Here is a 16,199-nt window from a genome sequence, read left to right on the forward strand (position 1 = left end):
AAAAAATATAGAAAGTAATTATAACTGTTGAAATAAAGTGGAATTAAATTTATTAAAAGAGATAGTGGTTTACTAATTATGATCAACTATATTTGACCGATTTGTGTGCAATGAAACTTTAATAGTATGCGTAAGGAGAACTGCAGACTCAAGGTCTGCGACCTCACGAGTGGTGCGCAAGGGTTAGAATAATGGGTACACCAGTTATACTTTGTAACGTGATATTTTCTTATTATAACATCTGCAAAAAAGACCAGTCGCGTTACATCTACAACTCGTACATACCGCCGTTATGCGTCTCGACACTGGTTACATCATCATCAATAATGCTTTTATTACTCGTCGTAGCGATGTCCTACGCGGCGCTACGATATATATATACATATATATATATATATATATATATATATATATATATATATATATATATATATATATATATATGTTTTCATTTATATATATTTATATTTCTTTGCAATTTATATATGTTCATATATCTTCATATTTATATATTTATATGCATTCATATATTTATATATATATTCTTTATTTATATTTATATATATATTAATTATTTACACATTTTATACAAAAATTTTCACGACTTTATACATAACTATGTATAAGAACGCCACTCGCGCCCTGACGTACGTACGTTCGTTTATCGATATAATACATTTTTGAGTTTCGTGAGCAACCACATCTTCATCGATGAGTATACCTCGAGAGGGATCCACGCAAGAACACGATGTCGAAGAACTAAGGATGTATATCGACAATGATACATCACACCTCAGTTCTAAAGAGAATAGCGCTTTAAGTAAGTAAAAATAAGAATTGATATATTTATATTACGTATAAATTTGCTTTCTAACTTGAATTCTTTTAAAAAGCATAAAATTATACATATTACTGTAATGAAGTTATTAGAATCTGAATTACAGTTATTCAGAAATTCTTCTTGCGTTCTCTAAAATTAAAAAAATCATTTATAACATTATTTCGTTCGAGGACTGATTTTTCAAAACAGAGTCGACTCCTCTGGTATTTTATTAATCATTGTCATTTTCTAAAGACGTCAAATGAACGAAAGCGAGAAAGACAAACGTACAGTGTACAAAAAATGATATCATCCTAAGACACTAAGCGTTTAAGTACTCGATATATGATAATGACCATGTTTCTTCAAATAAAAATCTTCCTTAATGTGCCGTTTAATTCTAAAAATGGTATATGATTCTTAAATTTAATTTAATCAGGATCTATTTCGAGTCACTTTTTAACGTTGTATTTAATTACGTATAGCGTAAAGTCTAATTGTATTTAAAACTAAAAGAAAAAAGATATAAATATGAAAAAAATATTGTATATCCATTTCAAAGAAATTTAAAATTGTGCGCTAATTTTGTTCTTAATGCACGGAGTTTATATATATCAACATGAGAAATTCAGTTATAATTAATTGGATCCCGCTCGAGAAAACTCAATCGCAAAATTATCTCCAAGGAACGTCCGCTGGCTTAAAAATATTAGAAATATATCCCATATACCCCTAAAAAAGTGCTTCACTAAGTAACTAGCTCGACATTGCCACATTTACTATAACGTAGTATTCAAATATCTCCTTTTAATATCATTAAACAACCCTATACAACGCGCCGAGTCCGTTGTGTGTGTGTGTGTGTATACAATGTATTGTACAATATTTATAAGATAGAAAAAGCACCGTCTTGAAAAATCGGATTTCAATTTTGACGTACATATATCACATTATTTTGCGACCTCGCTCTCTTTCTCTCTCTCTCTCTCTCTCTCTCTCTCTCTCTCTCTCTCTCTCTCTCTCTCTCTCTCTCTCTCTCTCTTTCACGCTCATTCGCCTTTTCTCGCTTATTTTTCCGTACACACACGCATATAACATTAACGCATACATGTACACCATCTCGCCGTGCCGTCCTCATTTCTCGCATATTCAACTTGCAGTCATTTTATCTTTATGTCTCTTACGTCGACTCATCGGAGATCCAGCGACGAGCATTATCGAATATTCTTCAAATCTCAATCAAAAATATATCTTGATATATCTCGTAGCGTAGTGGGTCTCGACTTTAACTCGCTGCATCCCAAACTCAAATTTCTTTCCGAATTAAGTCAAGATGTGTAATTGCATCTCCGTTTCCTGCTTAGCTTTGCTAAGTGGAAAATAACGATAAATTTCATAAAATCTCTTTGGAAGAATTTTAAGAAATTATTTTTATTAACACTAATCTTTTACCGCAAGATATAAAATTGCTTTGTAAATAATAATGGGTTTATCAGGACTCGCAAAAATCTCAAAACATAAAATCTCTGATTTTAGAACTTTTATTAATTAGAACAACTAATAATATACATATAATTTAATTTTAATTTAATATAAAATAAAAGTAAATTAATATTTATTTTATCTTTAAAATTTTCTCTTGACCCAAAATTTTTTAAAAGCATTTTGGATGCTGAGCGGCTTAAGTCCGCCGCCAATTCTATCATATTCCGATTACATATTTTCAACAAACAATCGCTTTTAATAATAAATCACACTCACCGGGACGTAACGAGTCAAATTGCCGCTTTCTTCTACAATTCAACAAGTCATCGGGATCATCTCGTTTTTATCTACTGACAATCGCAAACGGGACTTAGTAACATAATATGTGATTCCGCAAGAAATAACAAGGAAATTTTGGCGCAATCCGTCCGCAATTGCAAGTTCGCTGATGTTTGCTCGGATTATCGAAACGTCAATACAACAAGATAGTCTCCGACTCACCTCCTCGTAGCGTCTTTCCTTCGGACATCATGGAGGCTTCCATTACAAATTCACCGAATCTTGATCGATCGACCGGTGATTTCCCGCAGGATTAATCGTGACGCGATGATGGCACTGGCATACAAAGAGGACGTCGTGTCGCACTCTCGAGTTATCTCGTCACGTACGCTCTTAAGTAACCCAAAGGTAAAAATATCGTATTTACAGGATATATAATATTGGCTGTATGATATCGCGCGGTATTGTCATCCAAGTTGAACGTCGCGTATGGTATTTTCGCCCGTCCGTCGCTCGCTGTTCTTCTTCTCCCTCGAAACTTTCGTCCTCGAGGACGATCGTCGTAGACGAAGACATCGAAATCACCGCCGTAAGCCTAATAGAAGCGAACGTGATCGTTCGCGTTAAAACGCTACTCACGCGAATACCGCCGCACGCAAAAAAGATTATTAATTTACTTTTCACGCGATTTTGTAAGTTCCTTCCGCGACTTCACGCCGTTGCGCATTACATTCTACTTACAACAAACAATTTTATTTTATACCGGTAGAGTCGACTCGCTTAAATACCGGGATGTGCCGATGAAGCCCGACTCACCTCGCTGCTATCTAAGTACTATACATAAAAATTTGTACGATATATTTTATCCTTAAATAGAAAGAGACAAACTTTGATAGTAACGTCGCGTAGTCTTCGTGGTCTTCGCAGAAAGTTCGCTTTTACAAACAGAACGATGCAAATTTAACGAGTCACTCGAGCAATTCCCAGAACGCATAAAAAAAGTGATCGAATCGTAACATGTGCGATCAAAGCAATCGTAAGTGGATGGAAAGTAGAGAAGAAAAATGCAAAATGGAAGAAAGAGAAGGACGACTCTCAAACGCGTCATTCGGAATCGCTTCTGCATATTGAAATTATTATAGAAATGCTAATGAAGAAAAAATGATTCCTCGCCAAAATTCGTCGATGATTTTGATTTACGTAAAACATTGCGCAAGATTCTGCAAGAAATACCTTTTTCACAAAAATAAGATTTTTTTGCGCTGTAAAGAAATGCAAAGCACATATGAAAAATTGACAAAAATATTTTACTGTGAAACAAAGATTAAAACGGAGATCCTAAGAAAACGCCATGCGACAATTAAAACGCATGATTATGCGAGGTAAAACCGCGAATGGCCGGCTGTAGCTCTCATAAGTCATGAGAGAGTTCGACGAAAGCGACGTCGCGGGATTTAGATCTGCAGGAGCGAGTGTCATCCGAGGACCAAAAGGGATATTTCCGAATGCTTCACGGAATCGAAGAACGCACGCAGGCCCGCAGAGAAGGCGTCCAGATCGGGAAGGGGAAGACGACGCATCGATGAACATCGCAGAAGTGAAGAACGCAGGAATATCACGGCGAGAGAAAGAGGGAAAGAGGAAGAATTAAGCACGGTCATTAACAAAGCTCGACCGAGGGTGATAGGATAATGCGCGCGAGGCGGAAAGGAAGGTGGTCGGACGGCGAGAGGACGCTCGTCGGAGGTAAGAAATCTCGAGGCGAGCGGAAAAAGGCGGGAGGGATCGAAAGAGCGAGGTAAAAAGAATGTAATAAAGACATTGCTCATTCGGAGAATCGCGGAGGCGCCGAGTGGCCCGACGGCGTCCAGAAGCGTCCACTGCTGGGCGTTAAAACTCGCGCTAAAGTGGTCGGCCGAAAGAGGGATACGTGCTTGTCAGTTGTTTCGGCGTGAGTGTGTGCACGTGTGTGCGTGAATGAAAAGAAAGCAAGTAAGCAAGAGAGATTGCAGGGGGGGGGGTTCGAAGGGGAGAGAGAATAGATAGATAGATAAGAGTTTTGTTATGACGAAGAATGAAGTAAAGAGAGAAAAAGAGAGAGAGAGAGAGGGAGGGAGAACGAGCGTGGCGTGAAGAAGTCATAAATTAGCATTTATAATCAACGACGAGAAGGGGAGGGGAGAGGAGAGCGGGTGGATCTCCCATCGTTATCTCGAATCAATCTTCGCGTCGAGTACTCGCTATTAGTCGAGTCATGCCACGGGCCTTAGTCATCCGTCGCGGCGTATGAAAGTCCCTGAATCCTGGCTGGTATTCCGATTCCTCGTGGGTATCGATCTAGCGAAAACGCGAGTACTACAAAGACCAATAACGAAGAACGACGAAGTCGCCGTCGTCATTGTCGCGTCGCAATTGAAGTCGGAGCAAACGCGCAGCGGACGTTAATAACGACGTCGACGCGAACGATGTCAGAGACCTCGTGGACTCCGCGATGCGAGGGGCGAGATGCGCCCCGCTCCGCGCATCCGCGTCGTCCGCCGCGTCGTGTCGAGCGTCGGAATTCGCGGCTCTCGATTCCTCTCTACTCGAATGCGAATCTGGCACGCGCGTCGTCATCGGGCGCCGCGACGCCGTCGCTCGTGCTGTAATATTATGCGGAAGCTAGCTGCCGCCAGACAGAGTGTCACATCGTGGATATGTAGGGCCAGTTGAAGCTGTTGCCGCTCAGCAGCATATCCCTGATGAGCGTCTCGATCGGCGTCTTACCTACCAGCCGCACGAAGAAGAGCTGCTCGATCACCTGCGACGAGACCGTCCGCAGCGACGGCAGCCGCAGCAACAGCTTGCCGAATCTCGTCGGCTGATTTGGATATTGCGTCCGACAGTACTCCTCCAGCGCGCACTGCGACTTCTCCTGGAGACCCTCGATATGCGCTACGTCCGAGAGACCGCAGGCGTCTGTAACAAAAAAGAAAAATCGAGAAGATATTTAGTCACGTTCTGTGAAATGTTATTTATCTTTAAATATTATTAATGAAGAAAATATGTCCGACCATTCAAAATATATCTACAATATTACTGTTTTCACAATAGATGTATTATGAATTAGAAGGGTGATTCTACATACAAAAAAGCTACATAAGAATTATAGGATAAAATTATTTTGCGCGTTTGATCAATATTGAATTATCCGGCAAATATACATTGTAAAAAAACTCGTTTCTTCGCGCTTTGGCTTTAATCTCTTGCTCGTGCTCGAGTAGAACGGCAATCGATGGTAGAAAATCTCAATTTTTCCGCTCCGAATGTTCTTTTTGTTAGACGAAGCGTATCTCGCGAGGCGCGCGGAAGGCGATAACTGTTGCCGTTTAATCTGCGCGCAAGGAAGAAGCACCTACGCTTTATTATCGGGCTAATTATCGTTGTTGCCCATTAGCCGAGGCATGATTAGCGAGGCGGAGAGTTCCTTTCTAGTGATCTCGAATAGAGCGACCGCCGCGGAGCAAGAGGGGCAAGGAACAGGAAGGGAAAGGGAAGAAATTAAACGTGATCTACAACGGACGATGACGGGAGAGCGGTCGAGCTGGCGGAAATCGAGCTTACGAAAATATCCTTACGATTGCAATCGTGGAATAGTGCTTTATAAACCGCAGCATCGAAATTATTCGATTAACCGTGCGCGTCAAGATTAGTCATTTAATTTAGCAAAATTTTGTAAAGTTTTCAACCTTTTCGGTATTAATCAATGTTAATTAATTCAATATATTTTCTAATTATATATTTTTTATTTAATATAATTAATTAAATATTATTTTGTACCATAAACAATCCTAAGTACAGCTTGTCTAATTTCCTATTTTTTTTCAAAAAACAACCTATAAGATAGACAGAGAAGAATATAGCGAAATATAATCGGCTAATTGATAAATTCAGGACATAATTGATTACTGTCAACCGATTCATCGCGTAAATAAGGAGAACCGATATGGATCATTGTCGCCGAGCGTGAATGGTGCTACAGGTGACTCGTCATTCCGACGCGAGGGTTAAGACCCTCGTGGGGTTGCAGCGGATACTGCCTTCGGGCAGATGAGACTGAAATCCACGTCGGAATGCACGTGCCAACCGGAGACGCCGCCAGTGCAAATGTCAGACTAATCACGTGGGCCATCACTTCGATATTACTCGCACCATTGTTTTGCAGAAAATCCAGCCTCTTGCTCGCATAGATAGAGAAATGGTGCATGTAATTTGCCTAAGTATATATCTGGTGTACTTGAAAACCATATATTCTTAATCATCGGTTAGACGGAATTAACAAACTGAGAATAACTTTTTAATTAAAAAATGTCGATTCAAGCAATATTATATTCACCAAAAAAATAGTAAAAAACATATCAATTTAATATTAATTAAAGCGTCTTAATTATAAAAAGAATAAAAAAAATTATCTTTCTTCGTTGTATTTATCGTTTTATTCAGATAAAAATCGTTTGTTTTTACGCTTACTTTTAAAAATATTTACTTCTATTTTTAAATGAAGCTTTAAATTGATTTGGTCGATCGTCAATATCTCGGAATGCGCATCATCTAGCAAGACGCTCGTCACGCACATATGTCGTCAAAGCATCAGTTTCATTACCGCGTTTTTCCGCGAAACGAGAGCCGCGTGTCGCGGCCGATTACGATGAACCGCTTTATCGGGAGGCGCGCGTGTGCGTGAAGAATGGAAATAGCTGTCTGCACGCATAAATCGACGAGCACCCGATGTCGCTGGCCCGTAATCGACGAGCGGGCGTTTGCGCCGAGGGTGACGGGCTTTTTACGAACTTACGAACTCTCGGGACGTGTCGTCTCTCGTTTACGCGACGATCCTCGCCCGACACGCGGCGCGCACATAAACACGCTATAGAGACGCCAGATTCCTTTGTGGCAGGGCCCACGTGCGCATAATGGGCCATTACGCGTTACGTAGGGAAATAATGCGATTCGCATTTGCATTTCCGAGCGACGTCTGTGCGCCGGCGATGCGGAAGCAGCGCGCGGGAACGAACGAAATTACCCGCGACCGAAACCGCGAAGCTCGCCAATTATTAGGGTAGATGGGTGCAGTGAATGACCGGACGCGCCAGTGAATGACCACTGAATCTGTATCTATTTCTACGCGCTAAAGCTCAAGTTATAATGATGTCGCTTCCGCAAAATGAAGAAATTGTGTTGCACATTTAATTACTACGTAATTATAGATTGAAGTGAATATTTGTGTATAAAAGCAAAAATTAATTCAAATAATTGAAGATAAATTAATTGCAGCAAGCACACAATTAATTAATTATAAATTCTTTATAAATATATTTTATTTCACTCATTTTGAAAAGAGCAATTGTGACAAATCCTTTATGTTTATTACAAAGCAATATTGAAAAAAATTTAACTCGATATATGATAGTTGGTTGAGTATGCTTAAATATGCTCATCTCATGTTAATGTATGTTAAAGCACTTATTTATCTGGTTCACTTTATGTTGCGACACACTCGTTTGCGTATCATTACCAAGCGCTCAAGGAAATCCATATCTTACGAAATCTGACCAGCTCTCTCATTATAGCCTTCGTTTTTCAAAGAACAAAATCTACAGGTATTAATTTCACGCGAAGGATAATAATAAATAAGCATGAACTGTTTTGTTTTTTCCGAATAAAAATTAATTTTACGCAAGCCCCGTTATTACCCGCAATAGCGATAGATTGTCACATTTACGTAATCGAGGACACACATGTCGATACACAATCAACATTTAATTGTTAGCGCTACGAAGACCTTGTGAAGCACGAAGGACCGCTAGAAGCAGCTTCGGGCGATCGGTAGGCCGTATAATTATAATCTCCTTTATAAGAGGGTTGCTCCATACAACGATTCTTATCTAGCATATTTTTTGCGAACATTCGAGAAGAACAAGAACTCGGACTGATATTCCGAGTGCGTTACCGCCGGTCGGCTGTCATAATCATAAGCCCGAGTCACATCGCGAGACGTGCATCAACGCCGGTTAACTTCGGTTGACCTTCTCATGCGCAATTCAATGTCCACTCTATCTTAAAGTTATCCATCGTATAATCGAAAATAATAATTAGACTTTACAATGCTGCGCAATGTAAATCGACAGCTTTAACAAAATACGCGATATATTTGTAAATTAATCTGTTGTCATCGATGATGGGTACACAGTGACAATTGATGCGGCCTAGAAATCATTCAAAGCGCGACTTATCGAGCGTACGAATAACGTACAAACAATCTGATAAATATTCCTGACATTTCATTTTCAAACCTAAATGTCAAAGGGGAGTTTTGCCGCGCGATGACGCGGCCGATCGACGAAATCTCGAGCGCGATCGGCCGCGCGATCCCGTATCAGCCCCGATCTCGTCGTTCGACACGATTAAATGGGAGAGAGCGCGAGGAATCCGCCAACGCGCGGCCAATAAACAAACCGTCGGATTGGCCCTGTGCGATGTCGTCAGCGCCAATTCACCGCATCAGTTCGAATAATGCGGTTGAGTGGCGTCTCTGGTTTCCTCCTCGTGCCGTCACCCGTCTCTCTCTCTCTCTCTCTCTCCCGTAGCGCGCGTTAATCGCTAAATGCCGTGGCGCCTCGTTGACCGAGCACCACCATAAATTGACCAGTCTTCGGGCGGTGGGGTCCGTCCGAGACCCATCGCTGTCTTACGCGCAAGACACACCCCCTCGGGACGCCACCCCCCGCGTGCTGAACTCGACCGATTGAAATCCAGCGACTCGTCTGACGTTGCACGCGTTGTGTTGCGACATTGAATCAATTATCGGTAGCTTCGCGATGTTGTAGCATTAATGAGACGATAGAACGGCTGGCGATTGTCTTGAATGGAATATTTAGGATTTCTTTCTGGCGAAGCAGATGAGAAAGAATAAAGGAGAGAATTCAATATGGATAACGGATAATAATTTCATTCCGACAAGTGTGCACTTTGCCTATGTCGACTTGTCGACTTGGCGATACATTACGTTCTTTTTCTCACCCAGTTTTCACGTGGGCGTTCAGGCGTGTTTTAAATACTCTTAGATCACGAGCTGCATTGTGAGCTGTGACTACGCGTTCTCCGGACACACCTGAGCTGTAATAATAGGAAAAAATGTGCAATATCATCTCGAGTGGGTGTACAATGCGAGATCAGCAGCCTGCCACACCCGCTTGATAGTCAGCCTGGTGGTGAGTAAGTTTTTTGCAAAATTGAAATCGGCAAGATTCCATGCGATAGACATTTCTTTACGCAATGTGCTCTTTCTCGAACGCCCCGCATTTCTCAGTCGCTTGCTCTCACGCGATCATTGTTCCCTCGAAGTAAACGTCAGCCGCGCGAGTTCTGCCGCTTTCCAGTGCGGACCGGCTAGATCCAGCGCTATTCATCGTCTTATTAGTCTCAATTTCGCCGGGAGACACCCGTCAACCGTTCTATGAGTCTAATATTTGTACTGTAATTACGGCGCGCGTTTTTCACGAATTATCTCATAATTCAAATTTTTTAAAATTAATATATTATCTCATAATTATCTCATAATTCAAAATTTTTTATCTCATTTATACTAATACTCAAAGTTTTTTACTGTCGTGAACCAAGCATCCGCGCTTTTTGTTTTTTTCTCTTCTTCAAAAACCATTTTTTTTTACTGTTTCCAAAATTCGCCGGAGAGAATATTTGCGCCTGCGTCTGAAACGCAAGTGTCTCCCGAGTGAAGTTTCATTCGACGACCGATATTCCGTTCCGATATTACAATCGAGACGGAAAGATCGCCGATCGCGCGTCCGCAGCCGACGAGATAATCCCCAGGATACGTATATATCCCGTTGTAATCCACCCCAAAGTAGGAGCCAGGTTGTCGAAGGAGCAAGGATAATGTGGCGGGGGAGAAGAGGGTACGTAAGACCGCGAGAAACCGCTCGTTCAGCAAAAATCCTTGCGCCGACATATCGCGGCGACGCATTTCTCGCCGGGATATACATATCGATGCGCACGACGGGATATAGCGGGATCTCCTCTCCGAGGTCTGTCGACCCTCTTTCTCCCCCCCCCCTCCCTCCCCCTTCTTCTCTTGCGCGAAAGTCGCATCCATGAAATCACGGATTTTCTCTCTCCTTCCCCCCCCCCCTCCCTTCCGTCTCTCTTTCTCTTGCTATATGCGCGTACAAATAAGGCGTCCGGAGACAAATGACGCGGAGAGGGATCAGCGCAGTCCGACACAAAGCATCCCCTGAGCACCCTTGCCGGAGTCGGAGGTGACGTCACTGACAATGGAAGGTCGAGCTGTGATTAAAGATCGAGAGACTCCGTAAAAACTCCTTCAAAAGTACCAGCGACGGGGGCGCGCGGGGGAGGAGGAGGAGAGGCGACGTCGGGAGGTGAGACCCGCGAGGGAGAGGACGAGTCGCGAGGGGCCGGGGGGGACCTACCGGCGTGAAATATTGCCTCCGCGGCACCCGACAGCTATATGACATTTCCGAAGGGCATGGAGGAAGAATCCCCGCGAAGCCGCTCTCTCAGCCTCTCTCGCTCGTCGATCGCATTCTGCTTCTTTGTACACAGGGTGTCCAGTTCTTACCGGAATGGAGGCGGAGCTGCTTAATCGGCGAATTGTAATTTTAACGCCGCGGCGCATATATTTTACTAACAGATAAAGTAAGCAATTGATCAACTAAAATTTTTTTTTTTTTCGATTATTCTTTCAATTTATCCAAATATTGCTACTGCGGCTAATTAAAGATATTTTTGCGAAAAGTCAAAACAGTTTTTGAAATTTTTTAATAATTTATGAAGCATATAAAGAAAACTGAAATCTGTTCCTAAATTTGGTTTTACGTTCTAAAGTATTTTTATAACGACAAAAAATTTGTTATAAATTACGTCGTATATTAAATTCCTTGAGTACATACAAAGTTCCTTAAAAATATATGAATTTCCGAATTTGGCGAGTAAAAATTGGACACCTTGTACATTCTGGTCGACCATCCTCTCTTTTCTTTTTTCATCTCCGACACTATGTCGCGCGTTTTTTCTTTCCCCATCATAATCTCTATCTTTTTACCAACCGAAGACTTTCCACTATTGTTTTTAGCCCAAACGATTGTAGAAAAAGAGACGATTCTCGATTGCACCAGACGTCTTTGAAGCGTGCAACGCGCGCAACTTTTAGAAGCGATCGTGAGAAATCCACCTCGACGTACAGTAATATAATTATGCGCTCCGTATAAAAACGAAAAAAATCGAAATACATTAAGACGATAATATCATTTTCTTCAAGCCGAATGAATGCGTAATTAAAAGATCGCTGGAAAAATCAAGTTCCCTTCGGATAGAGTGTCCCGCAACGTTTCATCTCATTTGCGTAACTGTTTTCTCACTCATCGCCACTTAGCTCGACGTGAAAATGATCCTGATAGATAACGGAGGAATGCGTGGACAAGACGTGTCGTGATAACGAACGGGAACGCGACCGAGCCGAGAGGAAGTTTATTACGGTCGTTCGCGCGTACTCGATAACTTCTCCACGATCACACGGCGGATAGGAGAATATGCACGTGACGCAACGTATAATTTACCGCGCTTAATTCCGCGCGTCTTGTAACAGGTGACTTACATTAATGGCTTCTATCTCGCGGCCGCGGCGCAGAAGAAAAGCCGGCCGCTTTATCGCGCCGCGCGAGTTGCGGAATCGCGCGCGAGGATCTATCCCTCTCGTGAAGAGAAAGAGAGAGAGAGAGAGAGAGATGCTTAGAGGCGAGTGGTGGTTGTATATACAAGCGATCCTCGCGTAAATTGCGAGCATAAATCCTGCATGCGCGATCCAACGCGCGAATGATTAAGAGTCGTCGCGGAATCAGCGCGCAGCGAGACGAGTTCCGCTATGAGATAAGAATATCGCCGAAGAATTAGAGAATCACGTTTAAAACTTATTCAAAAATATCGTACTTTGTTATGCACGTTACGTAAAATAGTTTATATTACTATTATCATCAACGTCCGTCTTTGAAATACCGGACGAGTATCGACGGACAGAACTTTTCAGCGCCTTCAGCCTCGCGTTACGCTCGGCGTGCGTTTCTTCGCGTTTCCTCGGACGCGCCGTGGCAGGTCGAGATAAGACGCGAAGGAGAAAAGCGGCAGGGGAGGAAAGACGAGGATGCGATAATTATACGGTCGGCTAATCGAGCGAGGCTGCGCGGACGGGTGTTAACAGGCGCGTTAATAAGCGCGCCTAAAAGGAGCGCATCGGCTCGTAACGGCGAGCACGAGGCCCTAATGTGCTCGTTGATTTCTCAAGGTTTACAGCTGCCGCGCCGATCGTGTTACAGTCGCGATCGGTGACGCGCGCGCGTATGAATACGTAAGACTCTCGAGCGATAAGGATCGACCGCCGCGGTCGAGATCTTCATTACGCGTCGCCGCGCGCGTCGTGTGTTGCCGGTATTCCGCGATCAACGATACGCATCAATTGTATTAATTGCAGAGATGACTCGCGTTAAAGCACAGCGTTTCGCTTCACGTTCAGGCTTTGATGGGTACGAAGTTATCGCGCCACGACGACACATCGGCGGAATCGCCGTCCGCGTAAAAGTGGCGATAATTACGCTTTTGATGTATGTCGCGGCGCCTCGCGCTTCCTCGTGACGGCTGCTCAAGGTAATAGCGAGTAGACGATGGGCAAGCTTTACGGCGATATCGAGGGAGGATGTACAAAGGGGCCAGACTTCGCGGAGGGTGTCATCTCGCTCGTAACGGAATCGAAAATGTCGTAATTACGCGGCGCGAACGGCTAATTAAGTCCCGCCCTTCATCGCTCGTGCTTGTCGAGTCGGCGATGCGCCCGAGACGTCTCGATCTATTCATTCTTATTTTCCTTCGGTCGGCTGTCCACTCGCTTTGTAGATTCATACCTTTATATCGCTTTTAAGCTGATTGAAAATTGTAATAACTCAACTCACTTTTCACAAAATAAAAAATGTTTTAATTTAAATTCAATTCTTTTAGGTTTAAAATTTATCTTTTCAAATCTCGAAGGATTGTTTAAAATTGGCTGTTTTTAAATCTATCGTACGTTGTGGAAAATTCGGAAAATTAATGCCAAATATATCACCATTAATTAATGTATAGTATTAATTATCATATATAATTAATGATATGGCCAGCACATGTCGTACAAAGACTTATTTTGATGCGCGCAGAATACAATTCTTTTGAACGAACTTATTACAGTTTGAATTTATTGTGTCGTTTTCATATTTTTTCCTTGATACATTAAAAAAAAATACCACAACTTGAATTTATGATTATTTTAAACTCAGCATATTTAGAAGTTGTTAACATTTTTCAAGAAGGTATGATTTCCGATGCCAAGTCGGGTAATAATTTGGAGTGTCAATTTTTCGGAGGACGCGCGCGCCCTTCTTTAAGAAGCTGCTTGAAGAACTGCAAACCGTCGCGTACCGTAAACACGACACTTTAGATCGACGATCCTGATCAGCGGAAGTGTCATAGCACACTCGGTTCCGCGCAGCGCACGCATTACGCTGTATCGGATATCACAATATTGTGAGGAGGCGCCTTCCCGTGCATAATGGGCGCCGTATACACACACACGGCGGGCCCGCATGATAATTATCATAACAACACCGCGTATTTAGAGACAGCTCTCTCTCTCTCTCTCACCTTCCCTCTGTCTCTCCGGTCTCTATCGCGGCTACCTATCGGGACGACACGCATTTAACCGGAATACACACCCCATAGGTGGCTCGTACGTACGTACAAGCGTCCCGTTTAGGAGCCGCATTGTCATGTTAATGGCCGACAATGCCAATCCCATTACGCTGTCCGGGTAGCGCGCGCCGCGGGTCCTTTCAGGACCCCGGCGGGCCCCCTGCCCCCTCGCTTTCTCCTAGCCGATTCGCAGGTAGATCCCTCGGCAGGCAGGTGCTACGGAGGTCAACTTTTTCTTCCCATCGTTTCACGCAAAACGCGCCGGGATACGCGTCGTCCTGTCTGCAGGAGAACACCTCCCTTCGTCCCTTCCCAGGTCTCGCGAGATCGCGGACCGGTTTCGAGAGCACCCGGGGCTAAATGTCAACAACGGTATAACGGGCCTGGTTAGAGGATTACCGCCGTACGGACGAGGCCGGGATAGGGTAGCGCCAGACTACAAAAGGTCGTGAACTTTCTGCGTGTCATAATCCGTCTGAGAGGGTTCGCGGCCTCCGATCTCGCTCTTACGCGCCCTTCGTGTGTCGTCCGCCGCCACCGTCGCTCCTTCTATTTCGTGTCCCGGTTTTCTTATTTTCGTAATGGACAACCTCTTGTCACGTCGCCGCCCCAAAACTAATATACTTGCTGAATTTATTCATGAAAAGAACAGGAAGGCTTAATCCCTAATTTTAATAATAATATTAGTAAGTATAAAATAATTCCAACGTTTCGTTGTCCTCCACATGAAGTGTAGTTTGTTATTTTTTTTTTATTTCTGAAATCTTTTACTTTGATTTTAAAGTTTCGAAAGTCGTCAGCTGTACGAAATAAAATTTAAAATATTTTTGAAACCTAGCATTGTTATTCCATCTTATTTTATATTCCATAATACGGAGAACCACTGCCTGGTTAAATCCTGAACACGAGGGTCGCCAGGAAACATCACGACCGGGATTAGTGAAAAGTCGCTTTCCTCGCGTGTTTTGCGAAAGGCCGGCCGCGACGACGACGATTAAATGCAATGTCGATTTCAGTGTCGGTCCGCATTACGTAATTTTCGACACGAGAATTGACACAGGAAAGGACAAGAAATACTATTGTACATTTATTTATATACCGTCATAAGCCATAAGAGAAGTGCTTAGTATGAAATAGCGTTTAATACTAAACGTTTAGTGCGAATGTGGGTCAATTTCGATGCAAATAAAGTGTATCGATAGATTTCAGCATTGACTTCTTGCATATCAATCAATAGATAAATAAGTGTGACGTGAGTTGAAAGAAATAAAACTTGGCTGCGTGAGAAAAAAGATACGGATAATGTTCTCGAAATTATACAGCTGCGTTAAGATTTATTATATAGATAAAATTTTATATAGATATTTAAATTAGCAAAGTGTTGCATATAGAATTTATAAAAAATATATTGTATAATCATAAATTTGTAGGCAACAATGTGCGACATGTTGCGTAACACTATTCTGCTTGAGATTAATAAAATAATTTTGCCAATATAATCGCGATTTGCGGCACTTTTATTGCAATCAAGTCATTCGCAGCCTCTCGCAGAAAATTCAAGGTAGAGTCGCAGTTTGCCGCGGTTTTACGACACATTGTCGCGCTTCACGGTTATTCAAGGACCTCTGGTAAAATGATGATCCGGACCGAGGCAACGATCATGTCGCTAAAATATGTTAATAGCTTCTCCAGTAGTGAAACTATGAGAATCAAGCCAGACTGAATGCACAGGGCCGAATTTAGCTTTCTCAGCGTGTAAGTAAATTTCTAGCATTTTTTAACACTGCAATAAATTCTTAAACTACACATTTGCAATGAATGTCTC

General features: G+C 42.6%; 1 protein-coding gene across 3 annotated transcripts in view; it reads right to left on the minus strand.

Moving 5' to 3' along the window:
- Nucleotides 1-204: 204 nt before the first annotated feature.
- The window catches only part of svp (COUP transcription factor 2), a 112,204-nt gene continuing 96,209 nt past the window's right edge, over nucleotides 205-16,199 (minus strand). For all 3 annotated transcript variants that reach the window (XM_012364591.2, XM_012364592.2, XM_067357612.1), the window contains exon 4: nucleotides 205-5,542. In XM_012364591.2, coding sequence (XP_012220014.1) covers nucleotides 5,268-5,542 — 275 coding nt within the window. In that variant the 3' untranslated portion in view covers nucleotides 205-5,267. The remainder of the gene's footprint in view (nucleotides 5,543-16,199) is intronic.

This window comes from Linepithema humile, chromosome 6, assembly GCF_040581485.1.
Source record: "Linepithema humile isolate Giens D197 chromosome 6, Lhum_UNIL_v1.0, whole genome shotgun sequence".
NCBI lineage: Eukaryota > Metazoa > Arthropoda > Insecta > Hymenoptera > Formicidae > Linepithema > Linepithema humile.